The sequence below is a fragment of the Procambarus clarkii genome, chromosome 70 (genome assembly GCF_040958095.1).
Source record: "Procambarus clarkii isolate CNS0578487 chromosome 70, FALCON_Pclarkii_2.0, whole genome shotgun sequence".
NCBI classification, from domain to species: domain Eukaryota; kingdom Metazoa; phylum Arthropoda; class Malacostraca; order Decapoda; family Cambaridae; genus Procambarus; species Procambarus clarkii.
The window spans coordinates 29,832,825-29,857,566 of NC_091219.1; the positions used below are offsets into that span (position 1 = coordinate 29,832,825).

Here is a 24,742-nt window from a genome sequence, read left to right on the forward strand (position 1 = left end):
TGTCTCTCTTCCCCTGTCCCTATCTCTGCCCCCTGTCCCTCTCTCTGTCCGCCCTTTCTGTCCCTCTGTTCCTGTCCTTCTCTGTCTGTCCCTGTCCCTCCCTCTGTCCCCCTGCCCACTCTTTCTATCCCCTGTCTCTCCTCTGTCCCCTCTCTCTTGGTCTCCTGCCCCCCTCTCCTCCCTCTGTCCCCCGGTCCCCCTCTCTGACCCTGTCCCTCTGTCTCTGTCCCTGTGTTCCTGTCCCTCTGTCTCTGTCCATGTCCCCCTCTCTGTCCCTGTCTCCCTCCCTGTCCCACTGCCCCCCTCTGTTCCCCCGTCCCTCCTCTGGCCCTGTCCGTCTGCTCCTGTCCCTGTCCCTCTGTCTCTGCCTCTCCTCGTTTCTGACATTCTCTGTGTCAGCCTATCTCTCTGTCTCTTTCCTCGCTCTATCTCTGTCATTCTCTCACTGACTTTGCATATCCTTATCTATACGTCTCTGTGTCTAACATTCTCTCCCTGACTCTGTCTATATCTATTTCTCTGTCTCGATCTTCATATCTCTCTCTCTCTCTCTCTCTCTCTCTCTCTCTCTCTCTCTCTCTCTCTCTCTCTCTCTCTCTCTCTCTCTCTCTCTCTCTCTCTCTCTCTCTCTCTCTCTCTCTCTCTCTCTCTCTCTCTCTCTCTCTCTCTCTCTCTCTCTCTCTCTCTCTCTCTCTCTCTCTCTCTCTCTCTCTCTCTCTCTCTCTCTCTCTCTCTCTCTCTCTCTCTCTCTCTCTCTCTCTCTCTCTCTCTCTCTCTCTCTCTCTCTCTCTCTCTCTCTCTCTCTCTCTCTCTCTCTCTCTCTCTCTCTCTCTCTCTCTCTCTCTCTCTCTCTCTCTCTCTCTCTCTCTCTCTCTCTCTCTCTCTCTCTCTCTCTCTCTCTCTCTCTCTCTCTCTCTCTCTCTCTCTCTCTCTCTCTCTCTCTCTCTCTCTCTCTCTCTCTCTCTCTCTCTCTCTCTCTCTCTCTCTCTCTCTCTCTCTCTCTCTCTCTCTCTCTCTCTCTCTCTCTCTCTCTCTCTCTCTCTCTCTCTCTCTCTCTCTCTCTCTCTCTCTCTCTCTCTCTCTCTCTCTCTCTCTCTCTCTCTCTCTCTCTCTCTCTCTCTCTCTCTCTCTCTCTCTCTCTCTCTCTCTCTCTCTCTCTCTCTCTCTCTCTCTCTCTCCTCTCTCTCTCTCTCTCCTCTCTCTCTCTCTCTCTCTCTCTCTCTCTCTCTCTCTCTCTCTCTCTCTCTCTCTCTCTCTCTCTCTCTCTCTCTCTCTCTCTCTCTCTCTCTCTCTCTCTCTCTCTCTCTCTCTCTCTCTCTCTCTCTCTCTCTCTCTCTCTCTCTCTCTCTCTCTCTCTCTCTCTCTCTCTCTCTCTCTCTCTCTCTCTCTCTCTCTCTCTCTCTCTCTCTCTCTCTCCTCTCTCTCTCTCTCTCTCTCTCTCTCTCTCTCTCTCTCTCTCTCTCTCTCTCTCTCTCTCTCTCTCTCTCCTCTCTCTCTCTCTCTCTCTCTCTCTCTCTCTCTCTCTCTCTCTCTCTCTCTCTCTCTCTCTCTCTCTCTCTCTCTCTCTCTCTCTCTCTCTCTCTCTCTCTCTCTCTCTCTCTCTCTCTCTCTCTCTCTCTCTCTCTCTCTCTCTCTCTCTCTCTCTCTCTCTCTCTCTCTCTCTCTCTCTCTCTCTCTCTCTCTCTCTCTCTCTCTCTCTCTCTCTCTCTCTCTCTCTCTCTCTCTCTCTCTCTCTCTCTCTCTCTCTCTCTCTCTCTCTCTCTCTCTCTCTCTCTCTCTCTCTCTCTCTCTCTCTCTCTCTCTCTCTCTCTCTCTCTCTCTCTCTCTCTCTCTCTCTCTCTCTCTCTCTCTCTCTCTCTCTCTCTCTCTCTCTCTCTCTCTCTCTCTCTCTCTCTCTCTCTCTCTCTCTCTCTCTCTCTCTCTCTCTCTCTCTCTCTCTCTCTCTCTCTCTCTCTCTCTCTCTCTCTCTCTCTCTCTCTCTCTCTCTCTCTCTCTCTCTCTCTCTCTCTCTCTCTCTCTCTCTCTCTCTCTCTCTCTCTCTCTCTCTCTCTCTCTCTCTCTCTCTCTCTCTCTCTCTCTCTCTCTCTCTCTCTCTCTCTCTCTCTCTCTCTCTCTCTCTCTCTCTCTCTCTCTCTCTCTCTCTCTCTCTCTCTCTCTCTCTCTCTCTCTCTCTCTCTCTCTCTCTCTCTCTCTCTCTCTCTCTCTCTCTCTCTCTCTCTCTCTCTCTCTCTCTCTCTCTCTCTCTCTCTCTCTCTCTCTCTCTCTCTCTCTCTCTCTCTCTCTCTCTCTCTCTCTCTCTCTCTCTCTCTCTCTCTCTCTCTCTCTCTCTCTCTCTCTCTCTCTCTCTCTCTCTCTCTCTCTCTCTCTCTCTCTCTCTCTCTCTCTCTCTCTCTCTCTCTCTCTCTCTCTCTCTCTCTCTCTCTCTCTCTCTCTCTCTCTCTCTCTCTCTCTCTCTCTCTCTCTCTCTCTCTCTCTCTCTCTCTCTCTCTCTCTCTCTCTCTCTCTCTCTCTCTCTCTCTCTCTCTCTCTCTCTCTCTCTCTCTCTCTCTCTCTCTCTCTCTCTCTCTCTCTCTCTCTCTCTCTCTCTCTCTCTCTCTCTCTCTCTCTCTCTCTCTCTCTCTCTCTCTCTCTCTCTCTCTCTCTCTCTCTCTCTCTCTCTCTCTCTCTCTCTCTCTCTCTCTCTCTCTCTCTCTCTCTCTCTCTCTCTCTCTCTCTCTCTCTCTCTCTCTCTCTCTCTCTCTCTCTCTCTCTCTCTCTCTCTCTCTCTCTCTCTCTCTCTCTCTCTCTCTCTCTCTCTCTCTCTCTCTCTCTCTCTCTCTCTCTCTCTCTCTCTCTCTCTCTCTCTCTCTCTCTCTCTCTCTCTCTCTCTCTCCTCCCCCCCCCCCCCCCCCCCCCCCCCCCCTTACATACATACATACATTTATTTAACACATGTGGTACACGCACAAGCGGACACAGGTGGAAGCTGAGTACCCAAATGAGCCACAGAGAGATTATAGAAAGAACTTTTCAGTGTCAGGGTAGTTAATAAATGGAATTCATTAGGCAGTAATGTGGTGGAGGCTGACTCCATACACAGTTTCAAGTGTAGATATGACAGAGCCCAGTAGGCTCAGGAATCTGTACATCAGTTGATTGACGGTTGAGAGGCGGGACCAAAGAGCCAAAGTTCAACCCTTGCAACCACAACTAGGTTAGTACATACATACATACATAAGATATAAAACAGTGGAGGATTCCCAGGTAGAACAATCAACCACAATGCCCATTACCCCTTTACCCTGATGTCCTTAACTACACAACTACACAAGAGTCATTAACACGTGTAATGGCTGATCCCCCATCACGATAGCATAAAGACCAATTGCCTGACCCGCAGTCCGTCTTGCTCCTCAAATAATTTTCGGGTTAACATGAAAACGTCTCTCGAGTTTATCTTTCTAATGTTGTTTTCCCATCTTTCATTTTATCAGCTTAGTTCCTTTATTATGCCCCAATTACTCATCCCTTGAGCGGTAGTTAAACTGAACCCAAATTTAAAAAAAGTTCCTTTTGCTAAGCAAGCTACAGTCTTGATAAGTCAGATATATTGTTTGTTAACACATTTCTCAACAATGAACAGTCAGTTTTATCAAGCTAACATATCCTAACACAACGAGTGATAGTATTAACTGGTCTAATTATTTTATTAGACCAGTATATATTATTAGATTATACTGGTATAATTATATATATATATATATATATATATATATATATATATATATATATATATATATATATATATATATATATATATATATATATATATATATATATATATATATATATATATATAGACATATGTCGTACCTAGTAGCCAGAACGCACTTTTTGGCCTACTATGCAAGGCCCGATTTGCCTAATAAGCCAAGTTTTCATGAATTAATTGTTTTTCGACGACCTAACCTACCTAACCTAACTTTTTCGACTACCTAACCTAACCTAACCTATAAAGATAGGTTAGGTTAGGTTAGGTAGGGTTGGTTAGGTTCGGTAATATACCTACGTTGATTTTAACTAAAATAAAAAAAAATTGACATCATACATAATGAAACGGGTAGCTTTATCTTTTCATAAGAAAAAAATTAGAGAAAATATATTAATTCAGGAAAACTTGGCTTATTAGGCAAATTTGGCCTTGCATAGTAGGCTGACAAGTGCGTTAGCGTCAAACATTGTTATTTGCTTAGCTAAACGAACTAGAGGGTTCAGTTCCTGAACCGATTATGTGCCTCTGTAATCCTTTACACCACGGCCCACGGGATGGGTATGGGGTGCATAATAAAGAAAGAAATAGAAGAAATTGAAATTGCATAATACGGTTATTGACATTCAATAATAGTAAGATAAAGCAATGAGGACCAAATGGGAGACCAGTGATCAGATGAATATTACAGACTCAAGGGTAGCCTTCTCTTCTTGTATATAAATGAAAAAATAAATTCGTTTGTTTAATTCTAATGCTTGTAGGCGAGAACAGTTGTGAACGCCAGCTAGCGCACAAGTACATGAGCGCCCAAAATACTTTTACACAAAAGACATGTACAGACAGGCGTGTGGCTTCTGACTTCTTTTTTATTGATTAATATTAAATATTAGGCGCTTACCTATAATAGTTATCATTTTATACAAGTATAACTCTCACATAATAAATATAAAAGGAGTTTATCTAAAAACTGACAGAAGTGTTGTGTTTTGTGCGTTGTATCGTGTTTGTGGGCATTCGGGTGTGTTGTGTTTACGCTGGCGGGCGGCGTCCTTACCAACTCCGGATTATGTCCATTACATCACTAAACTTCATTTAATAACTATATGCCTGTTTAATAGAAGATTTTAATTGTTAATAACATTATATTGTCGTTTTAATGTGGAACACGTACACATATGCGAAACATCGAAAGCTGGTGTCCGAAGTGGTAAAAATATTAGTGTGCGATGTTGTCAATGTACGGAGTGTCTTGTATCCTTCCCGCCTTAGTTGAGGCCACAAAAGATAGTGGCTCTTGAGTAAATATAATCATTCTCCTGAAATTACTAATGGTCAGAATTCTGGCAAATGCATCTCTGGTAAATATTATAAAATGAAAGACCTTGCTGAAGGCCATAACTGTGGTTCCAATGTGAAGTCTATGATTAAGCACAAGATGAAGTTGCAAGACGGTTCAAAGGTTTACCACCAGACAAGTCCCAGAAATACAAGATATTAGTTACAAGGAAAGGCTACATAAATTGAACCTCACATTGCTGGAAGACAAGAGTTAGGAGATACTTTTACATTATTACTCGCATACAAAATTCTCATGGGAATTGATAGGGTTGATAAAGACAGACTATATAGAACATAAAACACTGTATAATTTGGATAAGTTTAGATTTAGGAAAGACCTGGGGTAAATACTGGTTTGGTAACGGGGTTGTTGATTTGTGGAATCAATTACCGCATAACATATTAAAAGTAGGATCCCTTGATTGTTTCAAGCATAGGTTAGACATATATAAATTAGACTGGGTGGATATAAATAGGTTCCTCGAATGGGCCAATAAGCCTTCTGCTGTTACCTTCATTCTTCTGTTTTTATTTATCATGGGTGATATCTTTACAAAGGGACCCATGAAATTGCCTACCTGTTAAAAGTCAACATTACAAATTACAACAAGAATTCTAAAGTTTGAAAATTACTGGAAAAATGTTTTTGGGAATAATGGCGCACCATTGATGTGCTATTTACTTCTTGTCCCCTTCGAGGTTACAAAAGATGGTGGCCCTCCAGTAAATATTTGTTAATATCTCTTAATGTTTGAAACTAATACCAGTCTTAACCTCAAATACTTTTTACAGTCCTACAACAGAACGTACTGCTATTGATTTAGGGGCTGCGACTACGTGCTATATAAGCCCCTTCATTCACAAACCCAAAAAACATGCTGTTTCAATATGGGATACATTCCCCCCTAATAAATTTAAGCCTGTTTGTGTGAAATACACCATGCCGTGAAGCAGAAAACTGTATCAAGTTGCAAAACATCTGGTGACTCCTCCACTTGGTCAAAGTGATAAATTAGCTACATTATTGACAGTTGGTGTTATCAGATTCTGTGTACATCAGACATCCCTACACCTTGGCAGTCAAACAAACTCCTTAGCTTATGGCAGAATTTTTATGTCCATACTTGCCTGACAAAGAAACTAAGCATATTCTGGGTCCTAAGTCCTATGTCCAAAGAGCTTGGAAAAGTTGGAGGGGGGGGGGAGGAGGAAAAGGGATGCAGAGTTGAAATTCTTGAAGAGGATTTGGATGGGGAACGAGGGGGCTTGAAAGTTCGGTGGCCTATCCATCATGGGTTGGCATAATGTTTTGTTCTTAGCTTGGAGCTTGTTGTTTGTATTGGTTTTGAGTTCTTATTCCACGGCAGGAGGCTAGTGGTGTAGCTGTTGGTTGTTGTCTTGGCTTCGGTGAGATGCTTTGTCTGGCTTGGAGGTGTCTTCCCTATTGAGTTGGTGACCCTTTTTCTATTGACTCTGGTATTTTGGTTTATCTACGGCATAGGTTCTCTTGAATAGTCTGCATACCATTTGTGGCAGCGGGGTTCCTTCCAGGTCATTGATTTCGTCTGAGAAAAGGGTTGTCTCCTATTTACTCTGTATTTCGGGTCGAAGTACTCTTTCTGCAGGACGGAGAGGTCCATGTAGAGTTCCATTGTGTTGGCGTGGGCAAACATTCAGTGAGGGAATTTGTCTGAGTTCTTGTTGGTGATGATCTGGTTGCATTGGAGGGTCAGCTGTCTTCTTGTTCTGCAGTTACCCTTGAAGTAGGCTTCCTCTTTGATGAAGAGGCATTTTCTGCCCCCTCCTATTCCCTGGTTTCGGGGTCGATATAGGGAATTTCAATGTCCTCGTCGGCTGGTTCAGTTACTGGTACTGCTGTTGTTGCAGCAGCTTAGTGATTGTGTTTTTTCTTCTTTGTTTTTTACATGTCAGCTGAAGGAGTTGTGGTTGCCACTGGGTGGTAGTCTTGACAGGTCCGAAGTGGTGTGGGTCTGTGCAGTAGCTGGTGCCCGAGTCTTTGGTTCTTCTAGCACTGTCGTTGGTTCCGCTGCCGGAGGTGCAGTTGTTGGTGTGGCTGTCATTGTTGCTGCTGACACCGTTGTTGCTGTTGTTGCCACTACTGCTTTGGATGCCTCTGGTGTTGGAGTCTGTTCTGGTTGAGCAGGGGTAGCTTGTGGAGACTGGAGTAGGTCCACTGTTACTCTCATTGCAAGTATCCTGTTAGCCGAGAGCAGCCAGTTGAGTACCTTCACGTACTTGGTGATATCCGTTTCTGCCAGCTTCTCCGCCAGGTAAATCGGTACAGGGACCAGGGTGGTGGCGGCCGGGGCCACTGATTGGCTGGTGGTCTAGGCCGCTGTTGCTTGTGTGTAGGGCCCCCAAGGGAGGGGGAGGGGGCTGGTCTAGTATGGACATCACTGTAGCAGATGAGTCTGGTAGCGTTGGGAACATCGTGGCCTGGATGTTGAGGCTCGCGGGCTGATTGGTGGTTCATCTGTCAGGTGCCGACTTCTCAATTTCTACAGTTGTGGTGGGGCAGTTCATTGAGAGGGTGGTATGTGGTCCTCTGCAGTTGATGTGCATAACTGGGTAGTCGACTGGCAGTCCTTGTAGTGATGTTCTTCACTGCAGATGCTGCAGTTTTCCTCAAATAGTTCACAGTTCGTGGTGTAGTGGTCGTACTTGTAACACTTATAATACTGACATAGTTGGAGGTAGCATTCTTTCTTGATGGTGTCCGGGGTGATTGATATGTCGAGGCTCCTGAAGCCGTTTCCACTGTTTGGGTTGCGCTGCAGCTATAGAGAAGGTCACCTTCAGGGTTAGGTTGTCGTAATGGAAGACTTTAATTTTGACTGCGGTCAGAGCTGAGTTCCTGTTGTTGATGCTTGTCTATATGTTGTCTGGTGCTTGGGTGGCAATGATGACGCTGGTGCGGTTGACAAAGACTTCTTTCTATCAGCCTGGTATCGATGGGTAGGTAGGATGATCAGGTCAGTCTCGTAGGGTGTCCTGGTGTTCTGGGGCAAACAGTTGTTCCAGGGCTTCCTCACTTGAGTAGAGAAGTTCTGCACCAATACCATTGGTGCAGATGTCCATTGGTGCTGGATTGGTGATGTCAACTATTTTTGACAGTATCTGGGGCCGGATGAATGTGGTTTTGCCTCGAAACCGGAATTTAATCCAGAGAATCATGGTCAAGTGAGTACACAAGTACTATGTGAGAGTCGTTTAGTTCAGCCGACACCCCATTACTGGGATGCAGTGCTGATGGAAGAACGTTTCTATCTGGATGGTGCTCTAATCGCCAATACACATTACTGAAGAAGGCCTTCCATCTCTTCCCAATGGAAGAAATCAGGATGGGAGTGGGGCTGACCTTCTGCAGTAAAGCGTTATGCGAGAGTTTATGCGCCTCGGCGGTGTATGTGTATGCCTGTTCTGAGTAACAATCATGACAACTTATGGTGGCCCTCAACAGAGCAAGACCCAGATGTACATCACCTCTGGAGGCCAAACTACAAGTCCTACCTCAACTTACTGACACTTCATGAGAAACAAGCATAACTTAAATTTTCCAAAGAGTCTGTCAAGTAAAGCAGAAATACCATGCAAATAAAGAAGCTTTGCATAAAAAATACAGACAGTTAGTAGCTTTGCGATAAGGTAAAAGAAATTTGGGTAATCTGTTGTACCTTCTTATTGTTCCTTCTTGTAAACAAATAAAATATTAGATATGCAGTACATTTAATATAGACAAAATAAGTACAGTATTGTACTTATTTCTAATTTTACTGTACTTTACTTATTTTACATTTTCTTAAATATTTATGTATTGCTGTACATAGCATACAGTGTTTATCCATAGTGTTTTCATGCTAAATACAGAATAGTAAGCAAGTTATGTTCACATTTACATTTGGTAATATCCCATTATTACTCTCAAAATACTGTATGAATATAGTAATAATAATTCTCACTTACCAAATCAATGTTCATTGTAAGAATTAAACTTAAATAAATTTAATTCTTTAGTATTAAATCTTAATTGAAAATTCTGTTAAATATTAGCTAGATTTAATGTGTAAACTGTCTTATTAATAAATAAAGTGTAAATAGATTAGTCTTAGTATTAATGCTCTAAAATTGTTTTCTGTATGTAAATGCAGATGCTAGTGCTTTATGATTTGCTTGAAGCAATGTGTATAATTGGGGATCTTGTAGAAAAAAGGAATAATTCTCTCACACACCATCATATTTGTGGTGTGAGAGTGGTGAGTGTAGTATTTGTATTTGTATTTGTGAAAGTGAGTTTAAAGTGGATTTACTGATGTGGGGTTACAGGACATTCAAACTACTTTCTTCAGAGGTTTTTGGGCCTGCCTGGGTATTTTGTTTGTGAGCTGGTATCTGTCTAAGGGGGGGGGGGGTACTGAGTATTAATGTAAATGTCAATATGCAGTGCCAAGGATTTTGTCGTGGGAAAAGGGGTACTATGATTAATAAACTATGAAGTATCACTACTATTTATACCCTGTATCCAGTCTGGAGAGGGGGGGGGGGGCAGTTATATATACTGCAGTTATATTTTTGTTTAACCCTTAGCAGATTAATTTATGGGATTACTTTTCCTTGGGGCTGAGCCTTGACCCACCCCACCTGGAAGGCTTGCAAGATTGCATGTTTGTAAGTAATAAGGCAGCCCTGGAGCACAGAATAGTAGTAGGTTTATATTGAGTATACCACAAGTATCATGCTTCCCCAATTTTTGAAGTAAGAGCGAAGAGGTAGAACGGCCTATTGACATAGCTCGAGTGCATGGGGCAATTGTGTAAAATCCTGGTTTGTGTCTCGGAGAGGGTATAGGATCCAAGTAAATTCAGTAGAATTTCTGGTTGCAATTCTTTTTCATGTTGTAGCTCAGTCAATTAAGGCAGCGTCTGGGATGCTCTTGGATGCAGAGTCGAATCCTCATCACGGCCCTTGTGGATTTGTTCATAGCTTGGGGAGCCACCGGGGCTCCTCCAGAAAGAGGCATTTTATTAAGTTCATTGCTGTGTTTTTTAATGTAGAAAATCTTAAATTTTTATAATTTTTGTAATAACTCATTGCAAAGTTTCTTCTTGCAGAACTGGGACAAAAATGATAGGGAACTTGTACTTCAGAGTTGTGGACAATCTCTCTTAGATCCTCAGCTAACACTCACTGTTGGTGTTCACTTACGTCCATGGCTTCTCGAGCTCCTGGGACGGGCTAGGACTGCATCAGTAAAGACCTTCCAGACAGGAGGAGGAAACACTCTTCACCTTGCCCTCTGTGTTGCTCTTAGCAAGCTTGTCACCATCAGCAATGATGCCATCAGGTAAGTGCAATTTTCTTATAAACAATAGATACTGTATCCTACAGCATAAATGGATCTAATTTTGTCAGAATGCGGCTAGACCGGAATTTTTTTCCATATCAAAATACAGCTGATATTAATAAAGTTTTCGACTGGGCATCAAAAAAGAACATGATGTTTAACAGTGATAAATTCCGGGTACTCAGGTACGGTAAAAATGAGGACTGTAAACATTATACAGAGTACAAAACACAATCAAATGTACCCATAGTAGGAAAACAGCATGTAAAGGATTTGGGAATAATAATGTCTGACGACCTAACGTTTAAGGAGCATAACCAAGCAAATATTGTGACAGCCAGAAAAATGATAGGATGGATTACGAGAACTTTCAAATCCAGGGATCCCATCACAATGGTTGTACTATTCAAGTCACTTGTGTTGTCCCGTCTTGAGTACTGCTCAGTACTCACTTCCCCCTTCAGAGCAGGAGAGATTGCTGAAATAGAGGGAATACAGAGAACATATACGGCACGCATAGACGCAATAAAGCACCTAAATTATTGGGATCGTCTCAAAGCCCTCCAAATGTGCTCAATAGAAAGAAGACGAGAGAGATATCAAATAATATACACCTGGAAGATACTGGAGGGCCAAGTACCAAATCTACACAGTAAAATAACAACGTACTGGAGTGAACAATATGGAAGAAAATGCAGAATAGAACCAGTGAAGAGCAGAGATGCCATAGGCACAATCAAAGAACGCTGTATAAACATCAGAGGTCCGCGGTTGTTCAGCGTCCTCCCAGCGAGCATAAGAAATATTGCCGGAACAACCGTGGACATCTTCAAGAGGAAACTAGATTTATTCCTCCAAAGAGTGCCGGACCAACCGGGCTGTGGTGGGTATGTGGGCCTGCGGGCCGCTCCAAGCAACAGCCTAGTGGACCAAACTCTCACAAGTCAAGCCTGGCCTCGGGCCGGGCTTGGGGAGTAGAAGAACTCCCAGAACCCCATCAACCAGGTATCAATCAGCTGATATTAAAAGCACTGGACATTTCATTGAATTTTTTAACCAAAACACTCAGATAATTTTTTTAATCACAAACACAGTAATTAAAAGTGATTCTGAATTAGGTTGTGTGTAACTAGCAAGTGTAGTTACAGGATGACCCAGCACTTTTCCTGTCTTCCCATCACTTTTCCTGTCTTCCCATCACTTTTCCTGTCTTCCCATCACTTTTCCTGTCTTCCCATCACTTTTCCTGTCTTCCCATCACTTTTCCTGTCTTCCCATCACTTTTCCTGTCTTCCCATCACTTTTCCTGTCTTCCCATCACTTTTCCTGTCTTCCCAGCACTTTTCCTGTCTTCCCAGCACTTTTCCTGTCTTCCCAGCACTTTTCCTGTCTTCCCAGCACTTTTCCTGTCTTCCCAGCACTTTTCCTGTCTTCCCAGCACTTTTCCTGTCTTCCCAGCACTTTTCCTGTCTTCCCAGCACTTTTCCTGTCTTCCCAGCACTTTTCCTGCCTTCCCAGCACTTTTCCTGCCTTCCCAGCACTTTTCCTGCCTTCCCAGCACTTTTCCTGCCTTCCCAGCACTTTTCCTGCCTTCCCAGCACTTTTCCTGCCTTCCCAGCACTTTTCCTGCCTTCCCAGCACTTTTCCTGTCTTCCCAGCACTTTTCCTGCCTTCCCAGCACTTTTCCTGTCTTCCCAGCACTTTTCCTGTCTTCCCAGCACTTTTCCTGTCTTCCCAGCACTTTTCCTGTCTTCCCAGCACTTTTCCTGTCTTCCCAGCACTTTTCCTGTCTTCCCAGCACTTTTCCTGTCTTCCCAGCACTTTTCCTGTCTTCCCAGCACTTGTCCTGTCTTCCCAGTACTTTTCCTGTCTTCCCAGCACTTTTCCCGTCTTCCCAGCACTCTTCCCGTCTTCCCAGCACTCATTGTCATATAACGCTTTGAAATTACCGAGGGTTTTGGCCTCCACCATCTTAACTTGTTCCAACCATCTACAACTGTTTGCAAAAAGAGAACTTTATAATATTTTATCAGCACCTTTGCTTCCTTAGCTTGAAGCTGCGACCTCTTGTTCGTGAGGTTGCAGGTTTCAGGAATTCCTTTGTCAATGTGTGTGTTCACCTAGTTGTGCTTGCGGGGGTTGAGCTCTGGCTCTTTTGGCCCACCTCTCAACTGTCAATCAATTAATTTTTCCTGGAGAGAGCCCCTTCGGCTCCCCGGAGTTATCCAGGCTGATGTGTAACTATTAGCTTTCTGGCATCAAAGTTCATGGAGTTCTTGCCTACTGGGGACCACGAGCCAGAACCTGGCCCCCCTCAAAGAGGTGCGTGGAGCAATGGCCTATTGAAACCCCCGTGTGGTTGGGAGCATTTTATGTCTGCCATCGACTGGGTCTGGCACCCAGAAAGGTAGGCGCCCCAAAACAAACCCCTATTCTGGTAAAAATATTGCTACCGAAAGCCGAACGAGTGGACAGAACTCCCCATCGTAAATTACCAAGCGACGTGATGCCATCACGTTGCCATGCGCAGCCCTCCTCCCCAGGAGGGGGAAGGGGGAGCCCCAGACCCTCGCACCGACGATTCAACCGACAGTTCTTGGCTGGTGTGATACTGGCTGGTTGGGTGCCTCTGGCTCCAATTTTTGTTTTCAGTTCCTGTGCCTTGTGGCGTTGTCTGTCTTTATAAATGGTGTGTGTGAGCTATGAGTAATATTCTATGGTATTCGGTCTGCATGTGCCTAGGGTTTCCTTCTTTAGGTGCCCTGTCAGTACTCTCCTTGGGGCTTGGGGCCACATTTCACAAGTCATCTTGGGGCCTACCTCCTCTGTGTCTTTTACTGCTCGGTACTTGGCCGCCCTTGGAGTCAGCTGGGGGGTTTTTGTTGCCCTTAGGTAGCTTGGGGAAGTTGCCCTAGCCCTCCTACCTCTGGGTAGGAGGTAGTTTTCATCTCTGGTAGGGGTGCAGGGCCCTGCACAGCTAGTTTCACCTATTGTAGCTGCCGGCTTTGTTCTGCCTGGGTACGTTGCCCTCTTGTAGTTTTTTCTTTTATTATTGTTTCCCTGCTTGGGGGGGGGGGGTCTGCCTTTGATTGGTTGCCCCTCTATCTATACTTTTTTTTTTTTTGTTAGACATCTCTGTGGTACCCCCTACTTTGCTCCTGTGAGTGGACACGTCCTGGGGGTTCAGCTTTAGAAGTTTGCTTGGTAGTTTTGGGCGCCGGTTCGCAGTACCCTGCCTGGGCTTTCCTTAGCGTGAGACCAAGGCTACAGGCCCTAGGAAACCCTGACAGCTGGGTGGACAGCGTTTTGGATTCGTACTCCTGAGGTTCCAGGTTCGATCCCCGGTGGAGACGGAGACAAATGGGCAAAATGTTTCTTTCGCCCTGATGCCCCTGTTTCCTAGCAGTAAATAGGTACCTGGGAGTTAGTCAGCTGGTACGGGCTGCTTCCTGAGGGTGGAGGCCTGGTCGAGGACTGAGCCGCAGGGACACTAAAGCCCTGAAATCATCTCGAGATAACCTCAACATCTCAAGATAACCCCACAGGGGCTCTGTGGTCCAATGGATATCTTCGCATGTGGAATTTGTCTCCAGTCTATCATCACTTGTATAGGGCGCAGGTGGCTTCGTTGTTGGTGTCCCACCTGCGTGCTTCATCTCTGTGGCAGATGAAGTTCCCTTGCGGTCCTTCCATTTTTTCTATCACTGTGTAGGTGATGGTGTACTTCGGTCTCTGATAGGGTTGTTTTGTCCTTCCTTTTGTGGTTGTTCCAGGACCGTCATCTCATGCTGAATACTGTCGCCTCGTATCGTGAGGCACTAGCGAAGCCGCTCCAGCTTGTGTTCGGTGTTGATGTTACTTCTGCCCCGTTCCGCACACTGTCTCGTGTGTTGTTTCAGCTCCTGCCTGCTCATGCGCCTCCTGAGCCATCCTGGTCTTTGGACCGAGTGCTCTCTTTTCTCTCTCCTCCTCGGTTTGTTGTGGCCCCTTTGGTTCAGGATTGTTTCTCTAATGCTCTTTTTTTCCTGTTGGCATTGCCCTCTGGGGGTCGGGTTAGGGAGCTTCATGCTCTCCTCCGGTGCAGGGGCTTCTGCTCCTTCTGTTCTGGTAGTAGGTTTATTCGATTGCAGCCGTCTCCTTCTTTTCTGGCGAAGAAAGAGACTGCTGCTTTCTGGAGGGGTCCTTGGGTTGTCGATGCTTGGTTGGTCAGGCTGGCGGTGCATCATGTGCTGTGTCGCATTGCTACTCTCCTCCATTTTTGCGCTTTATGTTGGCCCGGTTTCCTTCCTTCCCTGTTCCCTGGTTTGGGTCTCTCAGGTCGTCTGCTAATTATCGGTTATCAAGTCTAGCCAGCCTGCAGTATATCCTCGTTCCCACGACGTTCGTAAGTTTGCTGCTTTGGCTGCTGTCTTTGGCAACATGTCCTAGGTTGACATTCGGGCACGGGGTTTTTGCAGGTCGAACAGGGTCCAGGCCGCATGTTACCTTGTCAATGCCCTTGGATGTGGTAGTGCCTGCGTTACATTGGGTCTGCGGTTGCAGCTAGTTGTCCCAACTTCGAGTTAAGGAGTGAGGACTGACCACCACCTGGGTAAGTCTTTGTGTTTTCTTTGTCTTTGGGTAGTTAACTCCGGGGAGCCAAAGGGGGCTCCCTTCAGAAAATCAGCGTTGAATGTAATGAAATGCCATTTTCTGGGTGAGACGCAGAGGCTCGCTGGCATCCCTCCCTCCGCTCGGCGGTATTTTTGCGTGTTTTGACATCCCGCCTAGTGTTGCCTGTCGCCAGCGCAACGGTCTGGGGCTCCCCCTTCCACTTCCCAGGGAGGGGGAGGGGTTGCACAGACAGCGACGCGGCATCGCGATGCTGTCATACTCCTTTGGTAATTTTCGTTGGGGAGTTCTGTTCACTCATTCGTCTTTCAGTAGCAATATTTTATCAGAATAGGGGTTTGTTTTGGGGCGCCTATCATTCTGGGTGCCAGACCCAGTCGATGGTAGACATAGAATGCTCCCAACCACACGGGGGTTTTTAAAGGCCATTCCTCCTCGCACCTCTCTAAAGGAGCCAGGTTCTGGCTCATGGTCCCCGGTAGGCAAGAACTCCATGCACTTTGACTGATGCCAGAAAGCTAATAGTTACATACCAGCTTGGATAGCTCCAAGGAGCCTCTGGGTCTCGCCCAGAAAATGGCTTTTCATTACTTTCAAAGCTGCCCCTCCCCCCTGCCCACCTTCCCAGGAAGCAGCCCATAACAGTTGTCTAACTCCCAGGCCCCTATTTACTGCTAGGTAACAGGGGCATCAGGGTGAAAGAAACTGCCCATTTTTTTCCGCACCCACCAAGGATCAAACCCGAAACTTCAGGACTATGAATCCGAAGCACTGTCCACTCAGCTGTCAGCCCTCTGTATCGTGTGTACATGTGTTCGTGCACATGTATGTATGCACACAGAATTTATTTAATTTATTTATACTACATGTGTTGGTCATCAGCCGGGGATTCAAAAGGAGCTCTGACATGAAAGATATGACCCAAAGGCCAGACAGAAAAGGAGGATGCTGGAGCAAGAGTTGTTCTAAAGCTTGCCTTGCCACATCATACTGTAGCCTGAGAGAAGGCCTCAAATATGAGTGTTGGTGTGGGTTCATGTAATTACCAAAGTGTAGTTACAGGATGAGAACTATGTTCAAAGTGTCTGTGTGTGGGTTGGAGGACTGTATATATTTAGTACTGTACAGTATATAAAATTTAGATATATATTTTTCCAGATTTGTTCTCAAGTATTTTCAAGAAGCACCAGCACCATTTCAAAAGACAGAAGATGACGCATGTGATGAGCCAACACCAAAGAAGCTTAAGAGACAAAAGCAGCAGGTGCATAAAACAACAGACAAAGAATTATTGCAAGCCACTTATGATCTTTTGGTGTATGTTGGGGGAGATTTGATACGCATCTGGAAATGGTCATGTCTGTTATCATATTTACATCATAACTCGGAGGAAGTACAGTGGTAAGTAACATTCCCTGAATTGGTCTTAACTTTTGTGTTATAACCGGAAGTTATTTAAATATTTTTAATGTCTTCTGTTCTAGAATTGCTGAGTCTATTACATACTTGTATATTTAATATTTTTCCATTTGAAAATGCAGTCAGCACATATAATACTTGCAAAAATTTAAGCAACACCTGGGGTGCAGCTTTCAATAGAATGCAAAGCTAATGAAAATAATTAAGTGGTCTTCCCTCCCCACCTCCCTTCACTAGTGACATTTTCCCCTCACTAGTGACATTTTCCCCTCACTAGTGACATTTGCTCCCCCTCACTAGTGACATTTGCCCCCCCCTCACTAGTGACATTTGCCCCCCCCTCACTAGTGACATTTGCCCCCCCCTCACTAGTGACATTTGCCCCCCCCCTCACTAGTGACATTTGCCCCCCCCCTCACTAGTGACATTTGCCCCCCCCCCTCACTAGTGACATTTGCCCCCCCCCCTCACTAGTGACATTTGCCCCCCCCTCACTAGTGACATTTGCCCCCCCCTCACTAGTAACATTTGCCCCCCCTCACTAGTAACATTTGCCCCCCCCCTCACTAGTGACATTTGCCCCCCCCCCTCACTAGTGACATTTGCCCCCCCCCCTCACTAGTGACATTTGCCCCCCCCCCACTAGTGACATTTGCCCCCCCCCCACTAGTGACATTTGCCCCCCCCCCCACTAGTGACATTTGCCCCCCCCCCCCACTAGTGACATTTGCCCCCCCCCCCACTAGTGACATTTGCCCCCCCCCCCACTAGTGACATTTGCCCCCCCATCACTAGTGACATTTGTCCCCCTCACTAGTGACATTTGCCCCCCCCCCCCTCACTAGTGACATTTGCCCCCCCCCCTCACTAGTGACATTTGCCCCCCCCCCAATAGTGACATTTGCCCGTCCCCCACTAGTGACATTTGCCCCCCCCCTCACTAGTGACATTTGCCCGTCCCCCACTAGTGACATTTGCCCCCCCTCACTAGTGACATTTGCCCCCCTCACTAGTGACATTTGTCCCCCCTCACTAGTGACATTTGCCCCCCCTCACTAGTGACATTTGCCCCCCCCCCCCTCACTAGTGACATTTGCCCACCCTCACTAGTGACATTTTCCCACCCTCACTAGTGATATTTGCCCCCTCACTAGTGACATTTACCCCCCTCACTAGTGATATTTGCCCCCTCACTAGTGACATTTGCCCCTCACTATTCACATTTGCGGTTCATATCCAGGGGGTGTCCAACGTCCTGGTGGACAGCCTGTCCCGTTTCATTCCCCTGTCCACGGAATGGACGGTCGACGATGCCTTGTTCCTTTGGCTCTGCCGACCTTTCGGGTGCCTGGAGGTGGACCTCTTTGCGTCGACGTGATTTAGACGTCTCTCGGTTTATGTGGTGCCCTTCTCCAACTGTGAGGCTGTCGGGGTCGTTTTTCGACTGGACTGATCGAGGTGGGGTTAAATGTATCTCTTCGTCTATCCGAACACTGTCACCTTGTATCGTGCGGTGTCAACAGAGCTGCTTTGGCTTACGTTCGGGGTGGATGTCACTTGCTCCATTCCGCAAGCTTTCTAGGGCGTTGTTTCACCTCCGGCCTGCTCATGCGCTGCATGAGCTGTGCTGGTCGTTGGAACAAGTGCTCTATTTTTTCTCTTCTCCTTGGTTTGTGGTGGCCCCTTCGGCTCAGGACTATTTTTCTAAGGCTCTTTTCTTGTTGGCATTGGCCTCTGGGGAGCCAGGTCAGGGAGCTTCATGCTCTCCTCGGGTGCAGGGGTTTCTGCTCTTTTGGTCCTGATGGTCATTTTGTTCATTTGCAGCAGTCTCCTTCTTTTCTGGCGCAGAATGAGACTGCTGCTTTCCGGAGGGGTCTTGGGTTGTTGATGCTTGATTTGTTCGACCAGGGTGCATCGTGTTTTGTGTCTGGTTGTGGCTCTTCACTGTTACTTGCGTGCGACGGCCTCCGTGGCAGAGGGTGCGCTTTGGTTTGACGTTGACAGGGACGTTTTTCTTCGTCCCTGTTCCAGGGTGTGGATCTTCGAGGTCGTCCGCAGTATTATTCGGTTTGGCCAACCTGTTGTCTATTCCCATGCCCATGACGTTCGTAAGTTTCCGGCTTTGGCTGCTGTTTTTGGTAATATATCCTGGGCTGACATTCATGCACAGAGCTTTGTGAGGTCGAACAGGGTCCTGGCCACTTGGTACCTCATTAATGTTCCAGGCCCTTCTGGGGCATGTGTAGCCTTGGGTCGCAGGTGGCAGCCAGTTGTCTCGACTTCAAGTTGAGGAGCGAGTGGCAGCCGTGTCCCTGGTAAGTCTCTCTTTCCCTTTATCTTTAGATAAGTAGCTCCTGTGACCCGGAGGGGCTCTCCACAGAAAACCAGCCTTGACTGTAATGAACGGCCATTTTCTGGGCGAGACCCGGAAGCTCTCGGGTAACCCTCCCTCCCTCCGGTCGGCGTTTCTTCGCGTTTTGATATTCAGCCTATGAACTGGGGTTGGGTCGTCAGCATGGGAGGTCTGGGACCCCCCCTTCACCCTCTCAGGAAGGGGAGAGTTGCGCAGACAGCTGCGCGCCGGCTGTGATGATGTTATGCTTGTTTGCTTGTTTTCTGATTGGGAAGTTCTGTTTGCTAGTTTGGCTTTCAGTTTGCAATGTATAACCAGCTGTAGTTTGTTTTAGGATTCCTACCTTTCTGGGTCCCTGATCTGGTAGAGAGCAGACGCAGACTGCTTCCAACTACATGGGCGTGTCTATTGGCCATTGCGCCCGTGCCTCTCTGAGGGGGCCAGGTTCTGGCTCATCCCCGGTAGGCCTAGAACTCCATCAATTGACTGTTTCCATGGTCTAACATATACACATCAGCCCGATATAGCTCTGGGGAGCTTCCGGGTCTCACCCAGAAAATGGCTTTTCCTTACATTCAATGCTTTTTTTTTTAAATTACCTAAGTTACAGGATGAGAGCTACGCTCATGGTATCCCGTCCTCCCTGTACTCTTTGTCATATAACGCTTTGAAACTACTGACTGTTTTGGCCTCCACCACCTTCTTTTAGCTTGTTCCAACCTTCTACCAATCTTTTGCAAAGGAAAACTTTCTAATTTTTTTTTTTGCACCTTTGTTTCCTTAACTTGTATCTGTGTCCTCTTGTTCTAAAAGTTGCTGGTTTCAGAAATAACTCTTGTCAATTTGGTAGATTTGTTATTATTTTGTAAGTGGTGATCACATCACCTCTTTCTTCTATCTTCTAGTTTTGGCATTTTTAATGCCTCTAGTTTGTCCTCGTAACTCTTATTTTTCAGTTCCGGAAGCCATTTTGTTGCATGCCTTTGTACCTTTTCTAGTTTATTCATGTGCTTCTTGAGATATAAGGCACCATACAACTGCCACATATTCCAGTTTTGGTCTCGTAAAAGTCATGAACAGTTCCTTTATTATTTCAGCATCCATGTAATTAAAAGCAAGTCTGAAGTTGGAAAGAGACGCATATGCTCCTCTCACAATGTTTTGCGTGTTCCTTGGTGACAGTTTATTATCCATAACCACTCCTAGATCTCGTACTTTATTAGGGTACTTTAATTCCTTACCATTTGCCACATATTGCTCTAAGCACTTATTTTATCTAGATTAATTTGAAGGGCATCACAATCGTCTGTGTCTCCTATCTTCCCCAGTATCTTAGCATCATTCGCAAACATGTTTGTATAATCCTGTATTCCTTCTGGTAGATCGTTTATGTAGACTATTTACATTACTAATGCAAGAACTGAACCCCTGTGTGTGTGATAGATACCTTTTCCTGTGAAGCAACACATAATAGCTATTTTAAGTGTTAAAAGTTGTTTCAAGACCAAATTAGTAATTAAAGACATTGCAGTATTGTATGTGAAAAAATGTGCATGAAGTTTGTGTGTGGAAAAGATCCAATACAGTCTAGTCATAAAGTGTGGTAAATTTCTTGAAATTTAAAATGATTTGCTAAATTTGTTTATAATCTGTATCTCATACATAACATTTTCTTTTTCCATAGGTTGGCTTGCCATTGCATTGCAGTTTTATCCAGAATGAGCGAATCCCAGAGAGAATCACTAATAATAAAATATGTTTCACTGGAGACTCACAGAATATTAACAGTAAAAAATGGCCTCATTCCATGCCAAGTGTTGCCTCCTGTGTTGTGTGATGAAGAGCCAAGTAAGAGCTGTGCAGAGTTTCGACATACTGTCATCGTTAGCGGAGTGACTCTTCCACTGTATGATAGAAGACATCAGGTAATAGGTTAAAAGTTTTACAATATTATTACCTCCAATTATCTACATTTCCCTTTACACGTCTCCAATTGCCATCTGTGATTATCTCCTGTATTCAAATTGTTAAATGTAATTTTATTGAATAAGTTTTCTAAGCTGTTTTCTATGGGGGAGCCCCATTGGCTCCCTGGAGCTATTGGACTGATATGCGATATATTAGTCTGGGGCATCAGTCAATTAGAGTTCATCCTACCGGGGCTCACGAGGGGTTGCATTATGTGTTGTGTCTAGTTACCGGGACCCACAAGGGGTTGCATTATGTGTTGTGCCTAGTTGCGGCTCTTCGCTGTTATCTGCGCACCTCGGCCTCAGTGCCCGGGGACTCACTTTGGGTTCATCCAGTTTCCCTCGTTCCCTGTTCCGGGGCTCTGGTTTTCCAGGTTGTCTGCAGGGTTCTTAAGTCTAGCCAGCCTGCGGTCAATCCTCATGCCCATGATGTTCGTCAGTTTGCTGCTTTCGGTGCAAACGAAACATGTAGCGCCCCAGTATTCAGGCGCCTGACAGCTGGGTAGACAGCATTTCGGATTCGTAGCTCTGAGGTTCCGGGTTCGATCCCCGGTGGAGACGGAGACAAATAGCAAAATGTTTCTTTCACCTTGATGCCCCTGTTACCTAGCAGTAAATAGGTACCTGGGAGTTACACAGCTGCTACGGGCTGCTTCCTGGGGGGTGTGTGTAACAAAAAGGAGGCCTGGTCAAGGACCGGGCCGCAGGTACGCTAAGCCCCGAAATCATCTTGAGATAACCTCAAGAAGGGTGACATTCGGGCATGAAGATTTTAGAGGTCAAACAGGGTCCTTGCCACCTGATACTTGGTCAACATTCCAGGTCTTAGTCGTTCGTGTGTGGTTTTGGGTTGCAGGTTGCGAGTTGTCTCAACTGAGGAGCATGTGGTGGTCGCCTCCTGGGTAAGACCATCTTTTACTTAGCTTTGGTTATATAGCTCCATGGAGCAGACAGGGCTCCCCACAGAAAACCAGCGTTGACTGTAATGAAACACCATTTTCTGGGTGAGCCCCAGAGGCTCCCTGGCACCCTCCCTTCCTACCTCCAGTCGGTGGTTTATTTTGGTTTTGATGCTCAGCCTCTGAACTGGAGGGGTGAGTCAGTAGCCGGGGTGAGGGGGGGGGGTCTGGGGCTGTGTGGACAAGTGGCTCATCAGTGGTGTATGACGTTTGCTTGTTTCCTTGGGTGTTATGGGAGTTCTGCATCTCTGCTCGGTCTTCATATGCAATTTTCTTACCAAGTGGGGTTTGTTTTGTTATGTCTACCTTTCTTAGTGCCTTACCCCGATCGATGGCAGACATGGAATGCCTCCAACCACATGGGGGGTTTCCATAGGCTATGGCTCCCTGTGCCTCTCTGAGGGGGGGCCAAGTTCTGGCTTGTGGTCCCCATTAGGCTAGACTCTAATTGACTGATGCCCCAGACTAATATATATTGCTTAACGCTTATATATATTAACGCTTAACTTCAGTCTGATTACTCCAGTGAGCCTCTGGGGCTTGCTGAGAAAATGGTGTTTCATTATGTTTAACACTGGTATATTCTTTTGCACCATAATGTAGGATTTTTGAGCCGCTTAACCACTGTGATGCGCCGAGTTTATTGTGAAATTCCCCCTATGCGCATGAAATCAAGTATTCCCCCAAAAATCTTTTTTTTATTTGTAAAAGGATAAATTCCCTTCCCTGAACATGTCTGTGTAAAAATATATTCCAAATTCCACTTACTGTGGCTGTGGGGGACGTGGACAAGGTGCGCTCTGATGTCATCAGGGACTGGTCGCCTGTGCAAGAAGCTCCCAGACACGGTCGCACGGGCCATTCAAGCAATGCGTGTTGCCACAAATATATTTTCAATTATTTGTTCTATGTATTTCCAATGCTGTTTTATTTGCTTTTTTTTTTTTATCGTATATGATGCATATTTGTGTCCTTTACAATATATATGCAGTAGAACGTTCATAATGTTCCATGGAACTGTGATACATGTCACTAATGTGTCCACAATGTTTATTGTCGCAATATTACCAATAAAATTACAATATGTAAAGTTTCACACACTGTTTACACAGTAACACACTGTATTACACACACAATACTTCGGAAGTCAGTAATAATCAACAAAGTAGTCCATAGTACACAGCGTAACTTCGCTCTCGTTGCACCAGGTACAGATAGATTTTTGCTTACTGTTTCTTCGTTCTGTGTGCTTGCAAATAACGCACTCCCGTACACCCTTGGCCTTAGTACTTGTAGGTGGTATGTAGCCAAGTTTGTAAAGCATAAGGTAGTATTGAAAAGATTATAGAAGATTAATTTGTAAGGTAGTCTTGAAAAGATCGCTTTGTAAGGTCCCACACAGGAAGAGAATCAGCATGCCTCAAAGTGTGTCCGTCAATCTGGAAGAGATTCAGCTATTGTTGAAAATATCTATGTAAAACACCATCATGGAAGCTGCTAACACTGTTCACCTATGCTACTTGTATGAGATGCATCATCACTTAATGCAGAAAACGATTCATCTATGTATCATCTATATAAATTGGAGATAGCATCTGCATCAAGCGCCACCCTTGCCCATGGGTGGGCAAGGGTGGCGCTCAGAGCTATGACTGGATATGCTCGCTGTATCGTCCTCATAGGTACTGTATCACTTGCATCTGACCTTTGTGTTAGGTTTTTACTGCGCCTAGCTTCACCAATATCATGACCCGTTATGTTCTTCAAACAATATGGTTCGAATTTCGCCGACAGCGCGTGATCTTTCAACACCGTGTCGGACAGGTGTTTGGGAGCCAGAGGCGCGTGCGCCACCCATGGTTGCTCACTCAGTACTAACCCAGCCAGCAGCCCTAAGGCATTCTGGGAATTTTTTCCAATATGGCTGCCTTTCACTAGAGGTCCTAAAAGTTCATTTCGTACACAACCAATCGTGCGCACATTTTGAATGGGTACAAAAAAATTAGAGTTTTCTCGGTTGGCGCAGTTTCTCACCGACCAAGTTTTCTCAGTTGGCACAGTCCAGTAGTTAAAGGTTAAAAATTATTAATTTTGTATTCATTGTTTATTATAATTTTGCTTTAGCTTCTCATATGTGTGTGTGTGTGTAATTACCTAAGTGTAGTTACAGGATGAGAGCTACCCTCGTGGTGTCCTGTCTTCCTAGCATTCTTTGTCATATAACGCTTTGAGACTACTGATGGTCTTGGCCTCCACCACCTTCTCAACTAACTTGTTCCAACCGTCTACTACTCTGTTTGCGAAACTTAATTTTCTTATATTTCTTTGGCATCTGTGTTTAGCTAGTTTAAATCTATGACCTTGTTCTTGAAGTTCCAGGTCTCAGGAAATCTTCCCTATCAATTTTATCAATTCCTGTTACTATTTTGTACGTAGTGATCATATCACCTCTTTTTCTTCTGTCTTCTAGCTTTGGCATATTTAATGCTTCTAACCTCTCCTCGTAGCTCTTGCCCTTCAGTTCTGGGAGCCACTTAGTAGCATGTCTTTGCACCTTTTCCAGTTTGTTGATGTGCTTCTTAACACTTTCGCGCACCCCCCGCGCCACCCCTCGACAGGGCGATATGGGCCCCAGCGTGTCACGGAAGCGCGCGTCAATTCCGAAAAGTGTATACTCTCTTCAACTTTGTCACCTCAATTTTCGTTCTACGAGATTAAATTTGGTATCATTGTGTTCGCAATAAAATTCTCTACAGCACTAAATGCATATAAACTCCAAAAGCCCGGCTAATTACCCGCAGCAAGCAGAGAAAGTGCGAACGAGTTACCCGGGAGCGCGCAAACGCGATAAAATGTTTTCACTATTTTCACTCTGGTCACCTCAATTTTCGTCCTAGGTCTTTCATTTTGGTCTCAATGGGTTCGTAATTGAATTATCTAGAGGAATATTAGCATATAAAATAAAAAACCTGGTCACGC

At 45.4% G+C, this 24,742-nt stretch overlaps 1 protein-coding gene across 1 annotated transcript in view; it reads left to right on the forward strand.

The window, feature by feature from the left end:
- The window catches only part of LOC138356021 (midasin-like), a 139,497-nt gene that overhangs the window by 4,963 nt on the left and 109,792 nt on the right, over positions 1 to 24,742 (forward strand). Inside the window, 3 exon segments of the mRNA XM_069311574.1 lie at positions 10,219 to 10,451; positions 16,221 to 16,463; positions 20,519 to 20,759. Coding sequence (XP_069167675.1) covers positions 10,219 to 10,451; positions 16,221 to 16,463; positions 20,519 to 20,759 — 717 coding nt within the window.